The 25,095-nt window shown below is 31.8% G+C and overlaps 2 protein-coding genes across 6 annotated transcripts in view; one reads left to right on the top strand and one right to left on the bottom strand.

Moving 5' to 3' along the window:
• Nucleotides 1–4,251, bottom strand: part of LOC306867899 (R3H domain-containing protein 1-like) — a 47,841-nt gene extending 43,590 nt beyond the window's left edge. For all 3 annotated transcript variants that reach the window (XM_079413842.1, XM_079413843.1, XM_079413844.1), the window contains exon 1: nucleotides 4,132–4,251. The gene's annotated coding sequence lies outside the window, so the exon portion shown is untranslated. The remainder of the gene's footprint in view (nucleotides 1–4,131) is intronic.
• Nucleotides 4,252–4,770: 519 nt separating this feature from the next.
• The window catches only part of zranb3 (zinc finger, RAN-binding domain containing 3), a 70,973-nt gene continuing 50,648 nt past the window's right edge, over nucleotides 4,771–25,095 (top strand). For 2 of the 3 annotated variants that reach the window (XR_013784030.1, XM_079413170.1), the window contains exons 1-5: nucleotides 4,830–4,866; nucleotides 5,085–5,199; nucleotides 5,298–5,452; nucleotides 23,182–23,200; nucleotides 23,281–23,459. Coding sequence is in view for 1 of the 3 variants with exons in the window: in XM_079413170.1 (XP_079269296.1) it covers nucleotides 5,301–5,452; nucleotides 23,182–23,200; nucleotides 23,281–23,459 (350 nt within the window). In the remaining 2 variants the exon portion in view is untranslated. Of the gene's footprint in view, nucleotides 4,867–5,084; nucleotides 5,200–5,297; nucleotides 5,453–23,181; nucleotides 23,201–23,280; nucleotides 23,460–25,095 lie in introns of all 3 variants that reach the window. The other variant, XR_013784029.1, reaches the window with a different exon arrangement.

Raw genomic sequence — 25,095 nt, 5'->3', positions numbered from 1 at the left:
AATAGACTGACCATATAAATAAAATGACTGAAGGAGAAGCATCCAAAGATGTATGTTACCACCACCGTCCGAACTCTACCTAATATGTAGAGATTGTTAATGTAACCAATCACAATATTAAATCAATTAAGGATCCTGCTTTACATTCATGGCACTTATTGGATGAACAGGGCACACAAGTAATCAAGACAATAGCAAATATTTTCTCAAAAGCATAACCAGATGCCTCTGACCTAGTTTGGACACCAGTTCAGCTGCATATCACAGTACTGGTTGTACTTCTTAACACAGAAGGTCATGTTCTAGATTCACTGTGCGTATTGGGTGAACAGGGCACATATGGTGAACAGGTAACATTCACAATGGCATGTAAAAATGTAACAAATTGATTTTGATCTCCTTCAGATACCATTTCAACTACATTTCAGTGTAGTAGTTTAATTTCGTAAACGAAAATGGCAATTATTGGTTGAACAGGGAGCACCTACTTGGCAAAAAGTCATTAAATAAAAGTCATCTCATTGTCTATAATGAATGCGGTGCTGCAGAATGAAGTGATGCTCAGGTGAAAGGGGGATGGGGGCGCGCAGGTGAGAATCCTCCTGTGGTGATACAGATGAGCTTGTATGAACGGGAGCTCGTGGATCATTCCTTACCGCAGTGCCTCTCGCACGCGAACATTAATATTCGGCGTGACAGAAACAGGCCGGCGGCACAGGAAACCAGGACGCCTAACAATACACCACATGAGTGTTTAAAAATATATATAAATAAAATAACAACAGCTGAACAATCGCAAGGTCAAAAAGAACCCCAGTGCGAGACTATGCATCATGTCAGCGCTTTACAAGAAAAATGAAGTTCACGTACCAGAAACCGGTCACAAAAAATATATTGTTGGGCTGCTGGAGATTCTGAATAATTAAAGATATGAACTACAACTGCAAAACGTTGCAGATTATATTATCAGTGCTGATATCACTGACGTGACCTTGAGTTGGGCACAAAGTGGACCAACTGTCACTGTAATTGATCCAAATCTGGAATGATAAAAAGCATTTGGTGACTAAACTTCATAATTTCATGCTACATTAATATTTTAATAAAAATATTTATAATTATTAATTGCTTAAAGGGGTCATATGACGATGCTAAAAATAACATTAATTTTGTGTATTTGGTGTAATGCAATGTTTACGCGGTTTAAGGTTTAAAAAAAAACATACCTTACATTATTGTTGTTCCTCTCTGCCCCGCCTTTCTGAAACGCGTTCGATTTTTATAAAGCTCATCGTTCTGAAATGTGTTGTGTGCTCTGATTGGCCAGCTATACAGTGCATTGTGATTGGCTGAATACCTCAAGCGTGTAAAGGAAATGTTACGGCCCTTACCATGTTTGGAAACACACAGTGTCTCCAAGGTATGGCGGTGACGGCAACAATACTACAGCGAGAATAAAAGGTACGCCTTCTTTCTTTGCGTCAACATTTGGGCGGAGTTGTGCAAATCTTCCAACACAGTGACGTAGACATGTGGGGTAATGTTTGAATGAGGCATTTTATGAAGGCGTGGATGAGTTCACTTTTATAAAGAATAGGCCCATCTCTTTGGGTTTGAGACTTTTTTCTTTGCAACTTTACGGATCTTATATGCACGAACAGCTTCTAACACTCCAAAGACAAAAGAAAACTTGAAATCGTATCATATGACCCCTTTAAGCAACCTGAAGTTAAAAAAAAAAAAACTCACTAGGTTTGATGTGCAATAAATGCAGTTTAGGAAGCTCACTTTTTTCAGGCTTGTATGACACCAAAAAATGCTGCCTAGATGTTTTCACTCACTAGATGTTTTGCCTAAAACTGCAGCCAAGGTAGGCATCTCACCAAGTACGACACCAAAAAATGCAATTTAGGAAATGCGGATGATCAAAAAGCAGCGTAAAATCAGATACATATTACAATGAAAATATTCACAATTACTTTAGTAATGTAGAAATAAAGAAAAAATGGCAAAACATTACGACGGTAGATGTGATGTTGGCACACAACAATCTAGAAAAATCATTTAAAAAAAAATGAAAGTAAAAAAAGTTATAAAAGTTTAAATTTACTGTAAATAAAATGTATTGAACTATTTTTAGTTTATTTTATATAAAATAAATATTTTACAAAATAGGTTTTAATCTAAATTTGGCAGAAAATTAAAGCCATATGTCTAAATAAGTTGCGTTCCAAATTTGAAGTTGATATGAAAAAAATTGAGGTTACTATGCAATTATGTTTAGGCGTTATACCACAAATAGCCACCGGGTACCCTTTGAATTTTTTTAATGCATTTTTCTGTCACAAATGTATAACTATCTCTCTCAGTTTTACTCCTATCACAAAATAATCTTGAGACTCAGACCTAATAATAGTAATAGTAATAGTAATAGTAATAATAGTATTACATTTGGAATATGACTCCTCCCACTACGGGGGAGGAGCCCGCTAAAAGATTTTAAATGACAATTTCTATGGTAACGCAATATCCTGTTTCAAAACCATTTTCACAGGATGAATTTTGAGGTTTTTAGCTTTCAAATGCTATATAACATATGATGATTACTAAAACATGATAGGAAAAAAAGGAAACGAATATAATTTTTGTGCCAAAGGTCAGAACTCCTATTATGGTGTATATGTTTTGAGGTGCAATTAATATTATTGCTCCTACATAAATTTTTAACAACGTGGTAAAATATCTATTTAGGAGTCTTGGATCTTTCCAAAGATACATAGTTTGTCATGATTAGATTAGGATTTATTTGTAATATATTGAGGTAAAGTTAGGCGTCCCGTATACGGGACGGTGACAGTTAAGGGGTTTTTAATATGGTTTAATTCATACTTACCATTTCTTTATAATTATGAAATTTACAATAAACGTCTTAAAATTGTTTCTAAAGCAATGTTTTTCAGTGCTGTGCAATATGTAGACATTATAATATAGAGCAAAAATATGTGACCCTGGAGCACAAAACCAGTCTTAAGTCGCTGGGGTATATTTGTAGCAATAGCCAAAAATACATTGTAAGAGTCAAAATGATTGATTTTTCGTTTATGCCCAAAATCATTAGAACATTAAGTAAAGATTATGTTCCATGAAGATATTTAGTGAATTTTCTACCGTAAATATAACAAAACTTCATTTTTGATTAGTAATACGCATAGCTAAGAACTTCATTTGGACAACTTTAAAGGCGATTTTCTCAATATTTAGAATTTTTTAAATATTTTAGAATTTTTACAATATTTTAAATATTTTCTCAATATTTTTTTTTAACCATACATCAATGGAAAGCTTATTTATTCAGCTTTCATATGATGTATAAATCTCAATTTCAAAAATTTACCCTTATGACTGGTTTTGTGGTCCAGGGTCACATATTAATAATTAAGTTTGAAATCTGCCATATAAACCAGAAAAAAAAACCAATAAAAAAAACAATATGGTTACTGATATATAGCACATTCCTAAGCAAAACCTCAAAAAAGTGTAAATAAACATATTTAGTGTCAAACGTAAATATAAAACTCAATATCAATTCGTTTTAAAACAAAAACACACATTGTTTTTACACATCTCCTCCTGGTGGTTTAATCACCTGCACAGGCCCTTATGAATGAAGCCTGGAGCTTCATCAACCTACAAAGATCAACCCTAAAGCTACAAAAACACATCAGTACTGCAGCCAGACGAAATAATAATAAATAAAGCACATCAAAGCATGACCATATCTGTGATTTATACACCTGCATGTTTATTTACTCTTCAAGTGTCTGATCTCTCCTTGGCCCTGATATGCAAGATCATTAATCACGTTTACTTCAAATATATGATAAGCAAAACACACAGACTGTTTATAAAGCACACTTTGAGACTAAAAGGACACGTTGTCAGTCATCTGAGGCTGATGTTTGGTTTAAAATCATTAAAAAAGACTAAAACACTGTGGTGTGCTAACACACATGGTAAAGCTAAATGAGTTTAAACACACATACAACCTTTACAGATCCCTCAAACTGACAGGAATTACACCACAAATCGTGATATTTAATGGTTAAGGATGTTAATATGCTGTAAGCTTACCTGTAGGATAGATAGACGTATAAATATTTGGAGGAATGAAGAGAAATAATGAGTCTAATGGCTGCTAAAGGCTGAAGTCAAAGCTGTCGGTCTGTCAGCGGCATTGAAGACAAAATACTCAAAACACCTGGAAGGGAAAATAAAAATGAAATATGAATGATACACCTAAAGAGGGCGCAGCGTGGCTCAATAATTCAACTTGAAGATGGCTTTAAAATTATTAAAAACATATTCATAGCAATTTTAAATAGAGTTGTTGTTCATTTTCAAGAATTCGAAGATCCTTAAAATTATTTTAAATAAATAAAACAATGTAATAATTATTGTAGAATAAAAGTATATTATTCTTTTGATTTTTATTTAATTAATAAGTCAAACATTAAGCTTTAAAGCAACTTTAAAATGCTTAAATTTAATTTAACTTTACTTTAACAACTTTAAATAGAAAATAATATGCAAATGATATGTCTAAGTAAATTAAAACACATTTATGTATGTACATATTTATGGGAATGTAACTAATTCATTAACTAGCATTTTATTGAACTTATTGTAAGTATAAACGTTTTCTTTTGGATTTTTGTGGAAAATATTTTTTATTTTTTTGTCACGTGACGCAAGATTAACCAATCAGCGATCAGTTCTCACGTACCGGAAGTAGTCTCTGTTTCAACTCATCTCCGCTCTAGGTTTTGTTTACATTTCTAAGATCTACACAAGGGTGAAATAAACTCAGTGAGTGGCATTTTGCTCTTACAGCGTACTATAATTGATTAAAAATACAATTTTGACTGTTTTATAAATATGAGAACACCGAGGCCCCGTAACTTATATAATAAACACCCTTAATTAAGCGTCCGTGTTAACCCTACCGTTTGTATGCAATGAAATCCCTTATACGTCAATATATTGTCAATAACATAAAACTAACATACTTTCTTTTATTTCTGCAGATACATATTTTAATTTCTAAGAAATAGCCACTCGTCGCGCGGATATGACGCACGGTTTTTATTCGCGCGAAATGTCAAAACATGGCAGCGGGATTTCAGAAATGATCGTCTCTTGGTGAGTGAGAATGCCGTATAATAATATGATGCATGCATAACTCATTTGACTGCAAACCACCATGCATCTGATTTACTGAATGTATTTCTAATATACAGAGTATGGAAATCATGAGAAGTCAAGGCAGATCTGGTCCAGATGGGGGTTCTCTTCATGGCAAGGATGCACTTCAACTCCTTCCACAGAAACTCCGGGAAAAACTGATGCCCTTCCAGAGAGAAGGGGTCCTTTTTGCCTTATCAAGGGATGGACGGTCAGTTTAATTAAAGTTTCTATTTTTCTTTTCTTTTCCCCCCTACAATTTCCTATTTATTCCAAAATGAATAACGTATATACAAAAAATGAGGCAAAATACGATAGAAACTTGCATGGTGGAGATGAGCAGAACTGATATGTAATAATTTAGTTAAAGTTTATATATTTTTATTTTATTTTAAACCTTCAATACAACTATCAATGAAATGTTAAGAGTTAGAGAAATCTCAATTCTATAAAATTTTTTTGCACAATTTTCTTTTTAACTAACTATCAATTATACAACAAATAAGGCAAAACAAGAAACTACTGAGTGGAACACAAACTGTGTACTTAATTTACACTTTTTCTGCATTTTAAACCTTCGATAACAAAAATAACAGTTAAATGCAATGTTACGACTTCAAATAAATGGAACGTATATAACAAGTTGTTTTATTTTAAACTTTTATTTTTAATTGAATTTTTTTAAATGTTACACTTTTGATGCAAATGACAAGTAAATGAAATGTAAAGATGATAAAATAAGCTGAATTTATTAAATAACACATTTTGTTTTTAAACTTTTTAAACAACATTTAAAAAAAAAAAGTTTTTCAAAATTTTAAACTCCAATAAAAATAAGTATTCGATGAAATGTTAAGACTGATCAAATGCGCAGAAGCTATGTAACAACATACATTTATTTTTTACATTTTTGTTTTAAAAATGTCATTTTATTTTTATTTCTTTCTGCATGTTAAACTTTTAATACAAGTATCAAATAAATGAAATGTTAAGACTGATAAAAGAAATCTGAAATGCACACATTAATGTTACATTTTTCCATGCTTCAAATAATTGAGGAATCTAAATAAATATTTAAAAAAAAGTAAAAATGATTAAAAAAATAAACGTGTCAACATTTTGGTAACTCCTACAATTACCAATAATCTCAATAACTTAGCAGCATTTTTATTTTTTATGAATCTCAAGGAACTTATACTGAACTCTAGTTCACACAAAGAAATTTTAAAAAGACATTGGATCTTAATCAATTTGGCTTCATGTGCAAAGAATTTCAGAAGAAATAATATATAGTTTACAATATAATCACTGTTTGTATTCTCCGAAATACTTCACAGTAGTGCATGCATACATAATAAAATACATTGTTAATCCACTTAAACACTTCCTTGACAAATTTATTAACAATAGGACCTTAAAAGACAAGATGAACTACTACATTAGTTATTGCATGCTGTGTCTATGAACTGAACACCATTCACTCTTCATATGTCAATCTGTGTGTCTATCTTTCTATCTCTTAACCTGTGCCTGATTTAAGCAGGTGCGAATCTAATTTACTGCAGTTCTGTCAGTCAATGTTCTGGGTCAGACGGGTCAGTACATCCACGCTGCCGAGGGTCCCGGATCGATGGCAGGACACACACTATTCTGTTTGGTGCAGACAGGGTCAGTCACTTAATTAGGCAGACATTCAGCAGGATGGATATTACAGAATCCCAAAGGAGTCACAGTGGATGATGGCATGGATGTAGTTACAGATGTCTGATTTTTTGGTTCAATAGCTTTATTTCAGGGAGAGAACAAAAACATAGCCAATTACTGACAGGAATATTATAATTCATTAAAACAAAAAACCTAAAAATGTTGTTATTTATAAAATGAATGTTAAGTGAAATAAAAAAGCCAATATTTGTTCTTGTTTGAACTGATGTACTAAAATAACTAATTAAAACAAAAGCCATAAAATTTAGTTACTTACGTATTTTAAAAATATATATACGGTATTATGAATATTTATAAACATTAGAAATATTTTTCAATATTGAAAATGAACGAATTTTGTACTAAAATAAGTTCAAACTAAAATAAGAAAATACTACGTAAAACTATGAAATAAAAACCAACACAAATGGCGAAAAAACACAACAAAATGACTAAAACTTACAATTAAGTATAAAAAATAAAACGTTATTCATAACACTTTCTCAGTTATACAAAAATAAAAATGTATTTACATTTTAATAGTGCACTTAGTATTTTAGTTTTCTTAAAGGCATAGGTTTTGAAAATTATTTATGTATTTTTTTTGTATAAAAAAAATAAATATATATTTTTAATTTATCAAATGATAAGCAAAACGCGTATGTATTATATTGTTAAGTATGCACTTATCGGCATCCAAAAATGTCTGTTTTCATGTATTTCTATAACCAAAAACAGATATTTTGTCAGCTAACATGACTTTTATTGAATGCTTTAATAAACTAACAATTTCATGCTTAAAAATATTAATTTACCATTTTTTTAAATATAACAATATTTATTATATTTATGAGCAAAGCTGATAAGTATTACATTGTGCCATTTTATAAACAAACAAAAAAATTATTTAATTTATTTTTTACAAATTGTATGTATTTTTGCATCCACAAACAGGCAGATGTTTTATTTTCTTTAAGCTTCCATAAAGCAATTTTTTTTATCGAACGCAATATTAAACGAACAGATCTAGAAAACACTCAAACACAATTTCACACTTTCCACACTGATGGATTTGGCGTAATGTGTTTGCTGCTGGCCTCTTGACACGGATGCGAAGGGTCAGTGCTCGGTTTGAGCGGCCTTAAGTTAAGCAAACCCTAATAATTGTAAGGGTATTAGTACTAAGGCTTTTCTTCCTTCAAGTGGTCTGGTGCATCTGGCTTCAGAATAAACCAGCTTTTATTGACTGTAATCAAGTCTGACTGTAGTCAGTGAGCCGACACTAATGTCCTCTGTAACTAGACAGGTAGTGTTTCGCAGTGTGCCAGCTGCTGTTAGATAACTCTCTTCAATTATTGCATATTGTCTTCTTCACTTTCATTCTCTTCATCCAGTATTAGATTGTTTGATGACCTGAAAACGTGTAAATGAGAGCCGTATCCCATGATGCAACATGCTCAAATTGGCCTTTCATTTGCAGTGTGACATTTTTACATAAAACTAAATAAATAAACTTTTTGAAGTAATGACAATGTTGCATGTTTTAGTTTTTAATTTTTATTTTTGTCCAAAGCATACCATTTCACATATTTTCAATTTTGAACGATATAAAAGATTGACAGATATTTTTGTGACCAATTGAATTATTTATTATATATATTTAAGTGATATGCACAAGCAATTTTTAACAAAATTATCATTAGAATATAATGTTAGACATGACTTATAATATATCATGATTATATTGCATGTTTAAAGGGGTCCTATTATGCTTTTTCACTTTTTGAATTTTAGTCAGTGTGTAGTGTGTATGTTTGGGTATGAAAAAAGATCTACAAAGTTACAAATCTCGAGATTTTACAAGTCCACTCCAAAGGGAGATATTTCATTTTTTTTTTAAATCCCTTTTCAAGAACTACAACGAACGGCAGTTTGGACTACAGCGTTGTTTTCCGGTGTTTGTGATATCACAAAGCGGCCAATTAGAATATCATTAAAAGAAATCTCGCCTATGGTTTGGTTGAGCACTGCACGTTTCAAAATCAAAACCCGGTGCAGGAGTTTTTATATCACCTGTATTTCTGAAGGAAACCGACTGTCTTCAGAAAATTATGGATGTCATTTTCGTTTCATCTTTCATGTAATATCTGATAAAGCAGCGATTGTGAGCGGAGCTTGGCTTTGTGTACAGCGTTACCGGGGAAACCTCAAACTCTCCCACTCCAACAGCGCCTCCTGCTGGCAGATAATTAATTTGCATATACTATATATGCCGCCACAAATAGTGTAAGTCTGTGGGACTATGGTATAAATAATTCAACTGTATAACAGTTTCACTGTAATTCATGTTATAATGTTAGAATTAAAGAACAATAAACATAATACATATTACTGTTGCACTTATCTGTACATAGTAAATGCAGTTATTTTTAAACTGTTGTTGACATCTTATCTAAAACGTGATTTAGCCAAAAAAAAAAACAACAACAATAACGTTACCACTTTAATATGTCTTGCAATATTCGTGCATGCAAAGGTTCTGCGCGATCCTCAGTATTCTCGGGGTCTAAATTTATATGGCAATATTGACGAACTTGCTGCTTTGGCAAGGGGCGGGGCAGTACTGAAACTGTCTAAGCTGTTCGCCAATGAAAATGCACTGAGACAGCGAACCAATCACAACACACTTAGTTTTTCGGAAGGCGGACCTTCAACAAACCCGGAACTAACCGAGCCGTTTGTGCCAGGCTGGGGAGAGAGGTATTATAAAAATGTAAATTATGTGAAAATTATGCAATTCTTTTTTCTTTTCTTTTTTTTACCATCAAGCATGAGAGCATGTTCTAGTACACCCCGAAAACAAAATCATGACTTTGTAAAAGATCATAATAGGACCCCTTTAATATCTCCTCAATTTAATTTTCTGTTTTTATCTCTTAATTATCTAATTAATTTTAATGCAGTTTTGTATAAAAATGTCAAAAAAGGAGATAAATGGTGGATATTGTTACTGGAAGTCAATGGATGATCAAGTATGATCTGCATGCTATTTTGTTTGTACACTTAAAAATACAGTATATACTGTATTATTAATATTTATAAATATCTTTCGAATATTAGAAAATTGACGAATTTTGTACTAAAATAAGTTAAAACTGAAATAAAAATACTATATAAAACTATTAAACAAAAACTAATACAAATGGCTAAAATAACGAAATGACAAACTTACAATAAAATATAATTCAAGATAACAGTATCTTATACAGTTATTAACAGTATCTTTAGATTTTAATAGTGCACTTAGTATGTTTATTTTCTTAAAGGCAAAAGTTTTGAAAGTTTAAGGTTTTTTTTTTGTTGGCATATTTTGTTTGTACACTACAGTTCAAAAGTTTGGGATCCGCAAGTTTTTTTAATTTAATTTAATTTTTACATTTATTTATTTTTTGAAAGAAGTTTTCAAGACTGCGTTTAATTGATCCAAAAACATAAATAAATGAATAAACAAATAAATATCAATATATTATTCATATAAATATAACAGTAATATGGTGAAATTTTAATATAATAATAAAATATGACGCAATGCTGAATTTTCTCCAGTCTTCAGTGACACATGATCCTTCAGAAATCATTCTAATATGCTGATTTGCTGCTCAAGAAACATTTATTACAAATTTTAAAAACATGTTGCGCTGTTTTTTGTGAAATCCATCATACTTTTGTCAAAGAATCCTAAAAAAATTGAATAAATTTTAAATAAAACTATTAATTTCTTAAAAAATATATATCCTTTTGAACACTATTATATACCATTCTAAACAATTTCTTTCCACAGAGATTTATTTGAATGCAGTGTCTCAGTGTCCTGTGTTCTCTGTTGGATCTAGATACGCTTGATAACAAAAGCAGCTTAGAAGTTACTACATCAAGCCGACACGCATCTAAAACGCTGCATCAGTCACCTCTATGAAGCTATCACTTTTATCCGAATGGGTGCGAGGTTCCTCCTTAGTTTTTTGTTCTTGAATCTAATTTAGCGATTAATTTCCCTTTGTGTAGCGCTTTGATCCCACTAATCAGTCAGTATGCGGATTACGGCCCCAGATAATTGCTCTCTAATTAAATATGTAATCTCCACTCCAGCCAATAACCCGAGAAATCCTCGACTGTAATTACTTTATCCATACAGAGACTCTCCACCTACCCTCTAATGAACCCTCACGGCTGTGTGTCATCTCCAATGACTAGCCATGTTTCATTTAATGTTTTTTGCCGTGAGAAATGAATGTGGTTAGTTACTGTTTACTTTTCATATTAGGCTTGACAGACTTAAGAGAAAATCTCATTAACGTGGACGGTTTTAGATCAGCGTCGATGCTAGAACAGTAAATTAATCAGCGAAAATTTGCTTAGGTTTTTTAACCGTTGACTTAACATATCGAACATTTTATTTACTTGTTTTTCACTAATTTCAACATTTATTGTCAGATCATACCTTGTTTTCTTCCTCCACAGCAATTATTGAAATATACTTGTTTCATTTAGAAATTCAGAAATTGAATTGGTTGCAAGTTGGTTTGCGTGCGAATTGTGTATAAACAAGCCAGTTTTCCATGTTGTTTTCAGTGTCCGGTTGTTCAGCCGAACGAGATGTGTCAGTATTATTAGAAAGTTATTTTAGGGGGTGTTTGAACAACAGTTTTCTACTAAAAATTAAAAACTCTTTGTGCGTTTTGGCAGTTCATTTACCTGACATCGGCATTTTGGCGGCCTGAAAATGCAAACTTTTGAAAACATGCAAGTTTTTCAAAATGACATGGTTATCGTCTCTGTGAAAACTATATAAAAAAAAAAAAGTACATTTCTGAAAAACGGTGATGTCACGTGTATGTGTATTACGCGTTTGTGTAGTGTTTCTTTACAAAATGACATTGCCACCTACTGGCCTGGCATGCAAAATACAGAGTTTTTTGTGGATCCATATGAACAGGGATTGTTTTGACAGTTGTCATCTTTATGCAAATCTTTTCAAAAATGCAAAGGAAAAACGATGCCATTTTTAGTATATCTTTGCCATGTAAACGTACCATAAAATGTTTGCGTCTTGAAGTATTATATCTCAGGCTGTAGATTACGAGAAAAACCTTAGTTGGATATTGTTACTACAGTAAAATAATAGTAAGTTAATTTAGGATCTCGTTCAAACAGAAATCTGAATTGACTTGATGGGTTTAACAGTGAAAGTCTCATTAACACGGATCGTTCTAGAGCAGCATCAATGCTAAATCAATAAATAAACCAGTGAAATTTTGTTAGGGTTTATTTAATGTTGACAACATTTGCACATTCTTTTTGAGCATTTAATTATTTGTTTTTCACTAATTTAAAATTTTATTGTAATATCATACTTTATCTTCCTCAATACCAATTATTCAAACATCTTGTTTTATTCGAAAATTTGGAAGCAAATTGGTTTTACAAAAAGCCGTTTTTCCATGTTTTAAGTGTCAGGTTGTTTATCCATGTCACTATTATTAGGAAGTTACATTAGGGGGCGTTTACACCACATCGTTTTCAGCTAAACACAGAAAACTTTTAATGCCTGAAAATGCATACGTTTGAAAATTAGATTCAAAGTGCATGCTTTTGAAAACGATGCCATTATCGTCTATGTGTAAACTATAAAAACGCAATTTTGTGAAAGCGGTGATATCATACGCATGTGTTGTGTTTCTTTACAAAGTGACATCGCCAACTGCTGGCCTGGCATGAACGTTTTTAGTCATTTTCGCAGTTCCGTGTGAACGGGAATCATTGTTGACAAAAACGCAAAGGAAAAATATTGCCGTGTTTTAGTACATCTTTGCAATGTAAGCGTACCGTTAAACGTTTTGCATCTAGAAGTATTACTAGTAGTATTGCAAGGCTACAGATTACGAGAAACACAAAGTAACCACAGTTTCCTCTAAAATACCTTATTCCGATATTGTTATTACTATAAAATCATAGTAAATAAATTTGGGATCTCACTGAAACAAAATTCAGAATTGGCTTGATAGACAGTTGAAATCGCAATAACATACTGTTTTAGAGCAGCATTGAGTCTAAATCGGTAAATTAACGAACGGAAATTTGCTAGCGTTTATTTAACGTTGACTAAACGTTTCCACATTCGTTTTGTGCAATATATTTAGTTTGTTTTTCATCAATTGCGAGGTTTAATGTCAGATCATACCTCGTTATCTTTCTCCACACCAATTACTGGAACATCTTGTTTCATTCAAATTCGGAAGTAAAATTGGTTGCAAGTTGATTTGTGTGCAAATTGTGAACAAACGGTTTTTCAATGTTGTTTCCACTGTCAGGTTATTAATCCCAAAGGGATGTGTTACTATTCATAAGGAAGGTATTTGAAATGCCTTGTCACAGTGGTTAGCACAAGTGCTCTTGACTCACTGAGCTGTGGTGCTCAAACAATTGTTAACGTTGACGTAATTGGCATATTCTTTTTTTGCCATTTTATTTATTCATTCTCCACAAATGTCGAAGTTTAATGTCACATCATACCTCGTTATCTTCCTCCACACCAGTTATTGGAACATCCTTGCTTCATTCAGAAACTTTTAAGTAAAATCGTCTGTTTTCAGTCTCAGGTTGTCTACATCTTTGATGTCGCAACCCTAGAGATATGTTATACACGGTGGGGTACAGTTACGGCCACATGAAATACCTCAGCAAACCGTGGCAGGAAGTATTTAGAGGTGTTTGTGTTTGTTTACGTGTTTGGAGAGTCTGTTTCGTTTAATCGTGTGAATCTTTACCTTGCGGTTGGAGTAGATGTGCCTCTCATGTAATAGAATACAACCACTCTGTGTTTTCTAAACCATCGATTTCCGTTTTTTCTCTCTTTATCTCCCACCTCTCTCTGCAATTCAATAATCCCCATGAAGCAGAATTGCTTTTTTGTTTTGTTACAGCACAGCCAAACCACACACTGAGACACGATACTTGCTCAGATGATGCAGTGTTTTAAACTGCACTGTGCTACTTATAGCGAGATTTCATCAGCGGCTTGTTACCAGTCGAGAAGATAGATTTCCACGGTTGCTTTCATATCTCGAAAGCACAAAAGGTGAACGGCAGCCATTACTTCATAAAACCTTACTTGAGTCTTAAAGTATTAGATCTAATGCTGCAGATTATAAAAGATTACTATAACAATAGTTTCCTATAAAATAACTTAGTCGGTTAATGTTACTACTGTAAAACCACAGTAAATTAATTTGGGATTCCATTCAAACAGTTATTTTTATAATTTCTGATTGATTTTCTAAGCAGTTATACTTAGATTTTTGTCTGGTAAATTAACATAAAATATCTAAATATGATAAAACTTAGAGGTGAGCTCTTTTGATCAAAGCAAGCACTTAGCAACCACCCAAAACACCTTAGCAACCATTCTGGGATAATAAATGTAAATAAATAAAAAACCTTAAAATTCAATGTCATTTTTTTTGTTTGCAATGGTGGCTAATACTAAGTTTTACTATAGTAACATTAAGGTAAAGGTATTCATAAAAATACAAAAGAAAAAAAAAATCATAATTGGCTTGACAACCCCATAACATGTTAGCATTGTTTTCTGAATAACTTTTTTTCTTGAGAAATGAAAAAAGTTGAATGTTGTTGTTTATTTTGGTGGCTAATGCTAAGTTTTACCACAGTTTTACTGTTATAACGTTAAGGTAAAGGTATTCATACAAGTAAAAACTAATTATTCCAGTAGTGGAGCGTTTTTGATCAATACCAAGCACCTAGTAACCACACAAAACACCCCAGCAACCATTCAAAATATCTTAGAAACATGCAAGTTCATAAAAGTAAAAACAGAATTAAAAGAAGTCCAAAAGAATTCAGAATTGACTTGACAACTGCATAGCAACATGTTAGCATTGTTTTCTAACTAACTTTTTTCTTGAAATGAAAAAAAGGTTCAATGTTGTTCACTTTGGTGGCTAATGCTAAGTTGTATCATTGTAAAAGTAAAAACAAATCATTATTTCAGTAGTATAACACTTGCATGGTATGAGTCAGAAACATGTCAGCATTGTTTTTAACTTTTTCTTCAGTAATCTAAAAACAAGTTCAGTGTATTGTTTTTTGTGTGTACAATGGTGGCTAACGCAAAATTTTACCACAGTTTTACTACAGTAACATTAAGGTAAAGATATTCACAAAAGTACAAAAAGCATTTCTACAGTAGTATAGATCATCTAGACTTGCTAATCTGTTACAGTATACATTATCTTGTTTGTTGTTTTAAGATTTTTGTTTCCACAGAACAGCTAGCCAGTTAGCAAAATGCTAATTTAGTTCTCTTTGTGCTAGAAACCCACGTTTATCAACGCCTCACTTACACTCAACACCCTCACGCCACATTAAAGCTGCTAATAAAGCCATAATGCACCAGCGTATGGACTATGACTAAAAGCTAATTCATCATATATGGATGATGAAATGTTACGCGAGGGCGGATTAGCATACGCCTTGCTGACACAATTACTGCGGTTTAATGAGCCCTGAACTCTAACCCACCAATCAAACCACTACACCGTGAGCCACCATGTGACACACAGGAGCTAAACTATCTCTGTCTCCGCATCAAGCGCCGTGGCCGAGACGATCGATAGCTATTGATCCAAGATGGAAGGCTATAAAGAAGGGATACTGTACGGCCGCTTATAATTGCATCAGAAGTGCAAATGAAGACATGGAGGAAGATTAAGAGATTATTCAATATTACGCTTGTAACGAAAGTGGAATAACAAAGCGAATTGGTGCAAATTAAGTCGTCTTCGCTAGTATCGCTGGCCTTCATGTCAGGGGCAATGACTCGAAGGGCAAAAAAAAATGACAGGTGTGTATGAACTATAGTTTTAAAATGCCTTCAGAAGGTATTAAGGATGTTCATAATTATATACATTTTAATATTTAACATTGTTTGTTAGCTTTGATGTAATATATACATGCAATTATTTCCATAAATGTTGACAAAATTAGATTTTACTAGATAAATGTACAGTTTTTCTCCTCAGGAAAACAAACTTAAAATATTGATAACATGTCAGGGCCATTTTCAAATTTGTGTTCAAAATTTATGTATTTTATATAAATATTGTTTTATTGCTACTTTTATATTTTATTTGTATAATTTTCACAATTGTGATCAGGCATCTTAGAATAATATTCGATATAGAAAATATATCAACAGGATACAAAACTGTTTGTCAAGTCATTTTGTGTATTTTATATAAATTTATGTACAGTATTTATATAAATATCATCTATATATTTTATTTATGCATTTACATTTTGTAGATTTTTTTTTTTCACAGTTGCGATTACATACTTGAATAGGAAATGCGTCAAAACAGGAAAATTAGTTTATAAAGCTTTTTTAAATAATATTTTAGTATTATATAAATAATTCTATATTGTATTTATACATTACGTATATCTTTTATCTTATTTATTTTACATTAATATTATTTTTATAATTTATTTATACATTTATATGCGTATACTTTTTATATCATAATTGGCAACTTTTCTACTTTTGAGAATTTTGATATGGCCCACCCCTACTTCCTGTTTAAATTAGGAAATTTGTTTGAAGAAAAACTAAATCTTTAAACTAATATTTATATTATTTATCATTTATATTCTAAATAAGTAATATATTTTATTTAAAATTAATTTTATTTTTTGCATTTATATTTTATATATTTTTAATTAATGTACTATATATAATATTTTTTTTGATATTGTTACATTTATATTTATATATATATTATAAATTATTTATAAATCTAATTATATTAATAAATCAAATATATTAATAAATACATGATTTTAAATATTAATACAATGAACATATTTCCTATTCTAGCAAGAAAAACATTAAATGGCAAGGAAAATACTGACCAATATTGTTTTAAAAACAAAAACTGGTTTAATTTACAGAAAGAGTGTATTTAAAGTTTTCAGTAGTTCAGATATTTTTCATTGACATTTGTATAATTTATGTAAATAATTACTATATATTTTATATAAATATTATTAATCTACATTTCCTTTCATTTGATATTTGATTTATTTATTATAGTGAATTAGGAAGCCTCGCGATCAGAAACAGTAGCATTTAAAAACGTGCTAGAATTAAGTCGATGGTGTTGTTGACAGGCAAATCAGACGGGGCCTCCTTCAGGACATCTAGACATTTCAAGAGGTCACTTTATTCTCTTATCAATACTGATCAAAATATAATATGGCTATATTAGCTTATTTCCATGCCTTATTACCTTGATAAAGTATTTGGACCATTTCATGGTACAGTGATGTTAATACTGTGGTACTTTGGGATATAGTGGCTATTTTAGTGGGTTTTCATCCTGAAAATAAACCGAAAAGTTTAGTTTTTCTGATTATTTTGAAACAAAGAAATGCTACAGAGATTCTGAACTATCATTTCCCACAAATAATATACAAACAAATAGAAAATAATAATAATAAACACTAATACAAATATATTTGTCTAGAAGGATGTTATTACATTTATTTTTTTTTACGATTATTTTTACTGAAATATTACTTTTAATATTTAATATTTTTAAATAGTCTAATATTTTAACATTTGTTTATTATTATTGTTAATATTACTACTACTACTAATAATAACTATATATATAATATAACTGTTATAACTATATAATAATAATTATTATTTATTCATTATTATTATTACTATTATTAATAAGTTATAACTATATAAATTCATTTATAAATATTAATATGCTTAAATATAAATGTATATATATAGAGAGAGAGAGAGAGAGAAAATTTAAAAGTTTTGGTTTTTATTTACTTAAGTGTTACGTTTTAAACAGTCTAATATTTTAACATTATTATTATTATTATTAATAAATATTATAACTATATTATATAATTATAATATTATAATTATATATCAATATAAATATTAATATATTTATATATTATATTTTTATATAAATGTTTATGTACAGATAGAGCAAAAACGTTAGTTGTTCACTTTTTTTTACTTTTTAACATTTATTATTATTAAACAATAAATAAATATTATAGCTATTATTTATAATTATTATATTTATATATGAATATGAATATAAATATTTATATTTGTTATATTTAGATAGATAGATATACTGTAGAGCAGTGGTCGGCAACAGGTGGCCCGCGGGCCAAAAGTGGCCCGCCAGCAATAATATCTGGCCCGCGCCCGTAGCCAGATTATTTTGATAGAAGCTGGTTCTGAAATAGATCTTTCATGACAGCAACAGTTACTCACAATCAGAGTATGTGAGCGGAGCGGTGTGATTTTGACTGGAGTGAGGAGCGGATTTTTTAAAAGTCAAGAGCATCATGGTTTTCACTCGCTCCAGGAGCGTTCCATCACCGCTCCTTCACGAGTACAATTCATGCCAACGACCCGTAATATAACTGCATATTTAGCAAGAATTCACATGTTAAACATATTTAGCTAGCTTGATAGAAAATGATCACTCAAATCAGAAAGAATATGATGACTGCAGTGGACATGAGCGGGAAGTTATAGTTCTCAAGGAATTTACATGTTCCTTCTGAATACTTTTTTTTCTCAGAATTGCGTGATTTAAACTCGCACTTGCGAATTAAAAGGCTAATTCTGAGATATAAACTCACAATTCTGAGAACATTTTATAACTGGTTTTATAACAAATCTGACTTTATAACTCGCAATTGCAAGTTTATATCTCACAATTCTGTGGAAAAAAAAAAATCTGAATTGTGAGAAAAAGTCGCAATAACCTTTTTTTTTTTTTTTTTTCAGTGGCGGAAACAGGCTTCCATAGAACTGTGATATTTCAAATATACTGAAATACTTTAGACGCGGAGCGGTGTTTCTGATATCAGTGGAGCGGGAGCGGAGTGATTATTAAATGCTCGGAGCGCGGAGGGGAAATTGTTGATGCTCCACTCCGCTCACATACTCTAATCGGACACCACCACACAAATGTGGCTTTTTGTTAATGACTGTCGCAGGATTTTACACAGAGTAACAGCTCACTACCAGTTACAAAGTACACTGTAACAGTCAGTCACAGGCAATTCTGGTTGCATTTTTCATCAATTAATATCTTAAATTATCCTTTGACTATGTTCTGGCCCGTCATCTAGTGGTGAAATTGTTTTTTTGGCCCGATGCCAAAATAAAAATTTAATTTTACTGTTTATTGGATTTAATATGTGGAACAGTAGTACAAAACAAAAAGCAGCTGTACAAATTTAGAACCCACCCCAACCCATCTCACCCCCTGGTAGACTTTAAAAAAAATAATAAAAATAAATAATAGAATGTCCTCAAAATGTGTAACGGTGTTCGCCATCTTGTCCATCACATTGCTCGCGGTCGGTGGCTTTGAATTTCTTCTTAATCGGAGAAGCCGATGGAGACAACTCCTGCTGTTTACGACTGCATGCCATCAGGTAAAGCACCACCAATGAATAAAACTTAAAACAAAACAAAAAAATCAAACGTAAAAAAAAAAGCCAATCGTACGGAGCTCTACTCGAGTGCGACTAGGTTCATGAGCACGTCACATGACTCCCCTATGTTTTCTGTTTTTTAACTTCAATTTTACTTTTTTAAACAGTCTAATATTTTCACATTTAATTTATAAATGTATAGATATTGGCTGTCGTGGCCTAATGGATAGTGAGTCGGACTTGTAACCCGAAGGTTGCGGGTTCGAGTCTCAGGGCCGGCAGGGATTGTAGGTGGGGGGAGTGAATGTCCAGCGCTCTCTCCACCCTCAATACCACGACTGAGGTGAGACCCCTTGAGCAAGGCACCGAACCCCCAACTGCTCCCTGGGCGCCACAGCATAAATGGCTGCCCACTGCTCCGGGTGTGTGTTCACGGTGTGTGTGTGTGTGTGTACATATAAATATAAATAATATGTGACTACATACATACAATATATGTATTTATCATTACCTAATACCATAGTACTTTTTGTTCGTATTATAAAAAAAGATGGATTTGTTTCTAAAAAGGTTACAATACATTGTCCTTCTGTTGAATGTACTATTGTTTAGAAAGCACACTGTATTTGTACACCACATGCAAATATGGCATCAGCATTAGCTAAATGCGCTTCTGTCAAGGGAGCGCGTTTATAACGGCCGTCCAGTACATCGCCGCCAACCGAGGCGTTGCTGGAATCCACATTAATAATAAACCGAAAAGAGCAAATAAACAAAAAAGATGCAAAGCTCTTTCATTTTGTGGCCCTGCATGTATCTGCTTCATTTGTTCCCAGTAAATCCTTGAACATCGCCTGACGCATGAGCAATTAAATTTTTTCCCCTGAAAGAATCCGCAGAAGATCAGTGTCTCTCGGCATTACTTAAAAAAAGAAGGAAAGAAATAAAGCAAGATGAAACATCTCCCCTCTAATGAGTCGATCCTGTGTTTGAACAATAGATACGGGGTGACATTTCACTAACCACAACCAGGAACGTCTTGATGCTTTGCTTCCTCACTGGGATCCCCAGGACATAGACGAATGTTGTAGGCTGTTTCACTAGATTTGTTTGCATCGGTCTTCAGGTGGCATTCGAGGAAATGTGAGATCTTGTGGATTTGTCATGCAGTAAACGCTGGGAAAGAGAAAAAAAAGTAGATACAATGTGTTCATAAAACACTTTTCTATGTGTTCTTTTCTTTTGAAGTTTTTGATGTAGTATATGTAGAGATATGTACTCTAATGATCACAATGCAAAGCTGCCTCCCCAGTCTACTCAGATCATTCATTCCAAATATACTGCAAAACATGATTTATACAGAAAAGTCAATAATAACATTTTAATTTAATAATCTGATATTAAAATTTTAAGTTTAATATCAGAAATATATATTTAACATTTATTCACATAATAGTTGTTCATATTAAAATATGTATGAACTTAATACATGAACTAGATTATTTATTTAGCAAAATCTTGTCATTTTAATGAATATTACATGAAATGTATTTAAAATTGTTGCTGCTCCAATTAAGCTCAGTGTGCTCTCTTTAAGCTCTTTCACATTGACCATCGATGTAAATACTTCATAAACGGACTTTAAATATTAACTGATGATTGTCACTTTAAGTTAATCTTTATAAAATGTCTAATAACTTTATTTTAACAGCTTTAAGATGACAAAATCGAGACATAACTATAGTTTATGGCCAAAGATGAAAGAAGCGTGTCGTCCATCAGAAATCTCATATCTGTCCAGAAAAAAATCAACTAAAGGCTGGAATACACTACACAACTATTAAAATGTGAACCGATTTTTAAAACACCAGGCATCATACACTAAACGACTGAGGATCACACACTACCACACTTTAAATTCCTTCCGATCACAACAGACTCACAGAAATGTGTGCTTTGTTTCTGTGTTCATCCCCATGAATGAAAAGTTTTATTTAATTTTTGAATGTGTTATTTAGCTGAACGTGCACTAGTCTTGATGTTGCAATGTGCTGAAATGACACTTCACAATGAATATATAACTGATCAAATTGAATGCCCTGTTGCTTGATTTTAGTGTTTAGTGTTTTTTTTTTATTATTATTGACTTTGTACCTTCAAATAAAACATTTTTCAATGATTCTTTAAAAAGGTTTTTTAAAATAAATTTTTTTTTTTATAAAACATGATGTTTGAGCTTAATATAAACAGGAGTGTGCTTAAAGGGTACACAAATATACCCATTAAGCACAGTCAGACTTTTTGCATTTATTGATGTATATCTTAATCAAAAATCTTATGTCATTTAAAATAAAATTATATATTTTTATGTCAGAGATTAATATTTTATTTTAACATAACGGTTTGTACCGAAACCAATATCTATTGCACTAAAAATGTCTCAATGTAGATTTTGGTGAGCTTAATAGGTACGTTTACCCTATTTTAATATTTTTGGTATTTTTTTATTTTATTTGTTATTTTTCTTATATTTCTTCTTTAATATTTATTTTGTATTTAATTAAATATATATATATATTTAAATAGTTTAATATTTTAATGTCACATTTAATATTTGCTTAAATTGTTTTCAAATATTTATATTCAGAATATTTAAAAATGTGATTAAAACATATTTAACCATTTACTATTTAATTTCAGAATTTAATGTTTACTTAAATTGTGTCCAACTACTTACATTCAAAATATATGATTTTAATTAATATTTAAATTAATATTAATATTTAACAATTTAATTTTGTATAGCTTTTTATAATAATATTATTTGTGTATTTATTTCTTTTGTTATATTTTTACTATTTTTGATTAAACTAATATTTAATGTCTAAATGATAAATATATTAATATTTCAATATTTAATTTCATTCTTTTCTATATTAAATACTTTTCAAATATTTAAACTGACTTTGAAAATAGGTCACTTCTGTGAACTGTCCAGTTTCACACAGTTATCAGCCAATTACAATCTTCTCAAATATCAGCCGACTCGTGAAGTACAGTAACAGAAACGGCTTGTTTAATTCAAAAGGGTCATTTTTTTGGGTTGACGGTATTTCTAAGTGCATGTCTGGGGGGAGCGAGGAATTAAAAAAGAAAAACTAAAAAAGTGTACATTATGGATCTTTGTAATGTTGTGTTGCTGCATTGATTAGGACTCAAGTGACCCATATCCTCGACGACAACATGCTGAGCTCAGGTTGCTGGGTAAATTTCATTTAGGGGAGCAGCTTGATTGATTCAAGGCCTGTATTAGTTGGTTATTGGGGTCTTAAATGAATGGGCGTTTTAAATAAACCCCTGTACACCGCAGCGGGGCTCCACACGCCTCTGCTTCGGGATTGAGTTTTTCCATGCCGTCGGCTGCCAGCGCGAAATTAGCCGTTGAGTTCAGGTGTGCAGGAAATTATATTGAGCAGTGTGCACTCGCTAGGAAACCCAGCTTTCACAATATTGCCTGGATCAATATGTGCCTCTCCAGACATCGTTTTAGGGAAGAAATTAAAAACGTGATGTGGAGGGTAATTATTCAGAGAGAACTGATTTCGATGTTTGGGTCGGTAATTGTGAGTTCAATGTGCTTCATTAATTTTCATTTCTGTTTTGCAGGTGCATGATTGCAGATGAGGTAAGAGCGTTTTGCTTTTCTTGACTAATTACTTTGGGTTTTTATAGAGTCCACTAATCACTGAGCATTTGTGTCATCAGATGGGTTTGGGAAAGACGATCCAGGCCATTTCGGTGTCGTATATCTTCAAGCAGGAATGGCCTCTGCTGATTGTGGTGCCTTCATCTCTGAAATATCCTTGGATTGAAGAGCTGGAGAAGTGGATTCCCGAACTCGACCCCAGAGACATCAACTTGGTGGAAAGCAAGACCGATACAATGTACGACAAATTTAAGTTCAATAGAGCACAACACTTGGGTTCAGGAAGTAAACGTGAAAAATCGCATTGATTTTCTCCATAGTGAAATGGATTTTGCCGAGGAACAGTTTGCAGAGACATTTTTGAAAGAGCACAGCATCTTGAAAACATTACATAATATTTGCAGAATTTTTTTAATATATTTTTTGACAATTTTTTTTTTTCATATATATTTGTTATATATAATAGTTTTTAAAATACAATGTTTTATTTATATTATTATTATATAAATACTTTTTTGTTTATATTTTAAATATCGTTAAATGTTTTTGTTAAATTATTATTGTTAAATATAAATACATGTAAAATATAATTTTCATATATATATATATATATATATATATATATATATATATTATTATTATTATTATTATTATTATTAGTAGTAGTAGTAGTAGTAGTAGTAGTAGTAGTATTTGATGTTTATTTATTCAAAGACATAACTGCCAAAATTTTTGCATATTGTTTTCATAATAATAATAATAAATTATTGCAGAGACTTTTTTTTTTTTTAAGAGCACACTATCTGGAAAACACTGCATAATATTTATGTAATATCTTATATATATATATTACACACACACACACACACACATATATATATATATATAGAATAGAGAATTTTTTTTTTTTTTTTCTTTTTTTCTTTCATTTATTCAGAAGAAGTAATTGTCACGATATTTGCACATTGCTTTCCTAATATCATAATTCCAGTACACACATGCGTTGCAGAGACATTTTTGAGAGAGCAGATCATCTGGAAAACATTGCATGCTATTTGAAGCGTCATATTTATGTCCAAACATCCACTAAGCATCTTAAAAATTACCATGTAATCTAAATATTGAACGTCACACAAACATCTGAATGCTGTTCAAGCAGAGAAAGTTTAATGACGTGTAAATTGTAGCTACATTTTGACACACACTGACTGGGCATCTTAGTAATCGATCGTTTAAGTTTGTTTTGCAGTCCCTGAAAAAAAAGAGGGACGCCGGTTCGTAATTCATTGCGATCCAGTGGACCGTACTGGAGGACGTCTGCACCGGTGGCCGAGAGATTTTTTTGCTCAAAATTAAAGATTGATTCTTTCAGACTGTGTGTGAGTTTAATCATAGTGGCAAAATTGATTCATGAAATTTATGACTGAGTATGACTTTGCAGAAGCCTCCGGAAAAGTTAGGAAGAAATCTCTTGATTTATTAATATCCCCCCCCCCCCCCCCCCCCCCTCTTTGTGTCACACTTTTATGAGAAGCTTTAGAAAGTTATGAAAACCGTTCTTGCAGATTTTCAGCCTGTAGAAATACAAAACGGAAGTAAAATCTCCTGTTCACGGACTACAAAATTATACCACAATACAAATTACACGGCAGACGTATGAAATCAAATCACCTCCCTGGAGAGATATTAAACAAATCCTAAATTAGCTCACCTTTTACGGCTACGAATCTTGCACAAAGAATACTTTAGCTGTATCTTAGGACTGCGAGAGAGCTTATGAGAGCTGCCCTTCCACAGAGGATGCTGGGATTGATTGTACAGCCTGTGCAGTCAGAGGGTCATGTTGTCTTTTTGCCTGTTATTGATGCTTCTAA

The sequence above is a fragment of the Barbus barbus genome, assembly GCF_936440315.1.
Source record: "Barbus barbus genome assembly, chromosome: 49".
Lineage (NCBI taxonomy): Eukaryota > Metazoa > Chordata > Actinopteri > Cypriniformes > Cyprinidae > Barbus > Barbus barbus.
The sequence above is the reverse complement of the archived record's forward strand: the minus strand, read 5'-3'. Positions and strand labels throughout refer to the sequence as shown.